This window comes from Pomacea canaliculata, linkage group LG6 (genome assembly GCF_003073045.1).
Source record: "Pomacea canaliculata isolate SZHN2017 linkage group LG6, ASM307304v1, whole genome shotgun sequence".
Classification (NCBI taxonomy): Eukaryota; Metazoa; Mollusca; class Gastropoda; order Architaenioglossa; family Ampullariidae; genus Pomacea; species Pomacea canaliculata.
The window spans coordinates 1,708,496-1,713,808 of NC_037595.1; the positions used below are offsets into that span (position 1 = coordinate 1,708,496).

Here is a 5,313-nt window from a genome sequence, read left to right on the forward strand (position 1 = left end):
TACTAACTGTAACCCAATGGTTACCAACATGCAAAATTTGCACAAACTTCCCTGCTGGTGTTCCTACGCGCTGGCATTCCTCGGACTCAAAAATGCCAATTTTCTGCAGGCCATCAATTAGCGGGAACTGGTCCTTGAAGATGGCAGAGAAATGATCAATATGTAGACCAGAAAGGTCCTTTTTCTGATCTAGGACCAGTTTCATTTCATTGAAACTGTTACAATCTTGCCTCTCAGCAGGAACCACTGGTAGTGGTTCAGTCTTCCTTCTCTTGGGTCCAAACATTGCTGCAAACACAACATCACTTCTATCCATGGGCTTTTCTCTCTTCTGTTTCTTTTGCCTAGTCTCTGAAGCAAAGTCTCCTTTTTGGTTATTACAGGAAGCCTTCTTTTGTGTTCACTTCGCGTTCTTGGAATGACATGTCACATGCTGCTTTCTTGGCTTCATCTCTGCAACATCAACAACTACAACATTCACATCAACATCAACCTTATTACACACAATACCACCTTGACCTCCTCCCATATGTGGTGATGTTACCAGTGCTGAATTCTTAACAGCCTGCACTTCGTCATCCATATGGGTATGGCTGGTCCCATCGACAACAGAATTATTCTTGGCCTTTTCCGTGTTATCTTCCAGAAAAGGCTTTAGCTGGTAATATGGCACCCTCGCTGGTAACACACCTCCATCAGTCCCCTCCATAGCCAGTTGAACTCTTTGGTTCGAGTCTATGTCCACAATCCTGTAAGATAAAGACAAAATGAGCAATACATAATTCAAAGTGAGAAAAATAATGGAAATAAATTGCTGATTGCCATTCCAAGGTAAAACATTTAGGTACCTCTGTGTGAGAGAGAATGCTTAACCTAACAATAATGACCCTGATAACTACAATGATCTTTGTTAATGAAACGTACAGCTAAAATAATACTGGCAATAAAAATATATTTGCAATTGCAGTAGCAATTATAACAATGACAATGGCAATTTTAATGACCATGACAATTGTTCATTAATAAGGGTAGCAAACAGCTATTCTTTATTCTCGCCCTGAAGAGGGAAAACCATGTTTTCAAAGTGACAATATGAAAGAAGCAGCGGGTTGAACTTTCCACATTTCTGGATCTTTGAGTGCATAATTTAAATACGACCCCAGCCTGTTAAAGTACTCACGGGGTTGAGGAGGTGGCTGAGGAGGTGCCTGTTGCTCCAAAAGGTTCAGCACCCATCGCAACGTCAATGCTGCTACTCTAACTAGGCTGAACCTCACCAGCCGTACCAATATGTTTCTTATAAATTGCATTCTGAAATGATGCCAGTAAAGCAGAATGAGTGAGTCAGCGCTTCAACACCCCTTTTTCAATGCTTTGTCCACCATTTTTACATTTTAGTTAGTTACTGTGCTAGCTTTTAAAACATGTATATATTTTTTTATACGACTTGGGCAGTTTTATTCCAAAACTTTTACATTTACAACTGCTTTTTGCCGTGATATGGCCACAGTTTCTAACACGGCATAAAACATAAATAAACAAACAAACCACTACTACTAATAATCATAAACAATTTCTTACTTTTCGACTGGTTTGCTGTCCGGAGAATGTGTCGGTTAAGTGACCTTAATGGCATAAATCAACGCACAGAGCCTCGTTTCTAATTTCTCTTATTCAGATCCGTGATGACTCATATATATATATAATTAAAAAAATATATGTGTAATTGTCTTTGGTGAGGTTGGTCTCAGTGAACGTTTTCCCTGCATAACCTTTTACACAATAAATGTCGAAACAATCAGTATTTCCACTCGAAAAATCTATCTCTGGATTTGGCTTGGTGAGGCGAGCACTGTGGGCTATGACATTATTCCATAATCCTCATTTAGCAGCTGCTAATCTGGTAAACGTTGGCAAGACCTGCTAAGCTGCCACTCGCACTGAGCGATCGCTCACCCCTCACCATAATATAAACTACTTACACTGTGCATTATCCAGCTCTCCCAAAACTACACAGTCATTGCAGTGTTGTTCTATTACCGTTACCTGAAACAACAAGTAGAAATGAGATTTGAGTGAAAATAAAGACGATAAGGGAAAAAAAAAAGAAATATGTGTAACTTATTTTCCCACTATTTTTGTTATCCAAAATATAGCTGAAACAAGCCAACTGACCAAAATTTGGACTGGCTTTGTTTAGCCACTTTTGAAAGAAGTCTTCCATACAACATTCATACAAACAAGTATAAACTTACAAATTAACTACATTGAAATATGCACTCCCTGTATGCACCAAATATTTCCTGCTTGGAGCTTTTTGAAGGAAGAATGACTTCCACCCACTACCCTCAAAAGATGTTCCCAGCAGGTGCTGAAAGAGTCCTTTTATTCCAAAAACCTTGGGATTTGGGTGTCAGTTAGTTAGTTCCCGTTATGCCGGTCGGCACGTAGGGCAGCGACAAAGGTCCTCCACTTTTGCCTGTCCTGGGCTAGACTCCCCACAGTACCCCAGCTGAGGTTTTGGGTCTTCATGTCTGCCTCCACAGTTCGGCGCCAGGTGATCTTGGGCCGACCTCGCTTGCGTTTTCCTTCTGGCGTCCAGTGTAAGGCAGTTTTTATGATGGAGTTGCTCCCGCCTCGGAGGACGTGACCAATCCAGCGCCATCGCTTCTTCAACAGGATGGTGGCCATACTCTCCTGCCCGCACTGGGCAAGTAGTTGTTCGTTGGAGATTGTCCTTGGCCAGAAGATGCCCAGGATTCTTCACAGGCTTTTGGTGTGGAAGACTGACAGTTTGTTGAGGTTGCTGTCAGTCATTCGCCAGCACTCCGAGCCATACAATAGAGTGGACATGACCAGGCTCTGGTAAAGTCTCAGCTTGGTATTGATGCTGTACTGTGTCGACTTCCAGATGTTGCGTAGGCTACAAAAGATGCCCCTGCCTTTGCTCAGTCTGCTCTGGATGTCACGGCCTGCTCCTCCATCTTGCGTGACCACGCTGCCCAAGTAGGTGAAGCTTTCAACCATCGGCAGGTCTTCTCCCTCTATGCTGATCGGTGTTGGATTGGTGGTGTTCAGGGTCATCACTTCTGTCTTTGTCCGGCTGATGTGCAGTCCGACCTGTTGCGCAAAAGTGTGCAGGCGAGTCGTCTTCTCCTGCATGTGCCGGTGGGTGTGTGACAGCAGGGCCAGGTCGTCGGCAAAGTCTAGGTCTTCTAAGTTCGTGGAGAGTGTCCATCGTATGCCCCTTGGTTCATCTTCCGTTGTATGGCGCGTTACCCAGTCAATGACAAGGTTAAAGAGCAGGGAAGACATCACGCAGCCCTGTCTCACTCCGGTCCCGACCTCAAAGGAGATGTCACTGTTTCCAACACAGCATGAAAAGTTCGCATAGAAGCTTTTGATCAGCAGTACAATTTCCATTGGTATTCCGTATGCTCTCAGGATGCGCCAAAGGCTCTCTCTATGGATGCTGTCAAAAGCCTTCTGGAAATCTACGAAGTTAATATAGAGCTGCCTCTGCCACTCTGTGATTTGTTCAATGATGTTGCGTAGTGCGAATATCTGGTCGGTGCATCCTCTTCTTCTACGAAAACCAGCTTGTTCTTCTCTAAGTTGTGTGTCCACTGCCTCTGAGATTCGTTGGATGATGATCTTTGTCATGATCTTGCTCGGGATGGACAGGAGAGTTATTCCTCGCCAGTTGTTGCAGTCGCTAAGGGATCCTTTCTTTGGGATTTTGACGATCACTCCTCTGGTCCAGTCATCTGGGACTTGCTTCCCTTCCCATATTGCGGTAAATAGGGGTTGCAGGATATTGGCTGCCAGTTCTGGGTCTGCCTTGAATAATTCAGCATTCAGATTGTCCTGACCTGGTGCCTTTCTGTTCTTCAAGGACTTAATCGCTGTGATGATTTCCTGCTTCTCTGGTGGGGCGATGTTAACGTCTAGGTCCTCAATGGCTTCTTGTATGTCGGCTTCTTCGGAAGGTGGTGGTCTGTTCAGGATCTCTCTGAAGTGTTCAGCCCAGCGTGCTTCTTGTTCTCTCTCTGTCGTTAGCAGCTTCCCTCCCTTGTCCTTGACTGGGGCATTGTTGGTGCTGTGGAATTTGCCGCTAATCGTCTTGGTGATCTTGTACAGCTTTCCTTGTTCTCCTTTTCTTGCTGCTTCTTCGGCCTCACTTGCTAGATTGTTCAAGTAGGCACGCTTATCTGATCTCGCCGAGCGCTTCACTTTCCGGTTCATCTCTCTGTACTGTAGTTTGAATGTCTCTTGCAGTCTTTCAGATCTGGTGCTAGCCACCTTCTTTTTAAGGTCTCTTCTTTCCTCTATCGCCTTCCACGTCTCTGGTGTTATCCATTCCTTCTTCTTAGTTCCTCTCAGTCCAAGACTCGTCTCGCTGCTTTTCTGGTACACTGTTCTCACAAGGTCCCATCTCTGGTTTATGCTTTCTGCGTCTGCCTCGCAAATGTCTGTCATGTCTGCAAGTGCCTGAAATCTGTTTTTCACTTGAAGAGTGAAGGCATTTTTCAGCTTGGGGTCCTGCAATCTTTCCACATCAAAGCGTCTGTGTGCTGCTGACTTGCGTCCTGTACTTCGCAGTTTCATTTTTATGTTTGCTACAACAAGGTGATGGTCACTTCCAACATCTCCTCTTCTTCTCACCCTGACGTCAAGCAGGGAACGTCTCCAGGAGCCGTTGATCATTAGGTGGTCGATCTGGTTACTGTCCCTACCATTGGGTGAGCACCATGTTAGCTTATGGACGTTACGGTGAGGGAATAGTGTTCCTCCAATCACCAGGTTGTACATAGTGCATAGCTCCACTAGCCTCTCTCCGTTCTCGTTCATGCAGCCACAACCATGTCTGCCCATAGTTCTCTCTACATGGGTGTTGTCGTTCCCAACTTTGGCATTCATGTCGCCCATCACAATCAACAGGTCATGATGGGTGCTGCACTTACTTCTGCTTGCAATTGATCGTAAAAGGTGTCCTTCGCCTCATCATCGCCATCGTTGGTTGGTGCGTAGCACTGGATCAAGGTCATGTTGCCATGTCTCCCTCTCACTCTGGCTGTAATCAGTCTGCTGTTGATCGGCTTCCACTCTATTAGGCACTTATCTGTTCCTTTCCTCAGGATGATGGCTACTCCCTCATGGTGTTGGCTGTCCTCTCTGCCAGAATACAGCACTGTCTCTCCGGTCTGGGTCTTTACTCTTCCAGAACCTGTCCATCTGCTTTCACTTACTCCAAGGATGTGTAAGTTGTAACGCCTCATCTCGGCTGTAACTTGTGCTAACTTGCCTGTTTCA

General features: G+C 45.2%; 1 protein-coding gene across 1 annotated transcript; it reads right to left on the reverse strand.

Moving 5' to 3' along the window:
- Window positions 1–1,974: 1,974 nt before the first annotated feature.
- Window positions 1,975–4,920, reverse strand: LOC112565936. The gene is made up of 2 exons (XM_025241839.1): window positions 3,946–4,920; window positions 1,975–2,046 (listed from the first exon to the last, which is right to left on the reverse strand). Exons 1-2 carry the CDS (start codon window positions 4,918–4,920, stop codon window positions 1,975–1,977), a joined length of 1,047 nt encoding a protein of 348 aa, XP_025097624.1.
- Window positions 4,921–5,313: the final 393 nt, after the last annotated feature.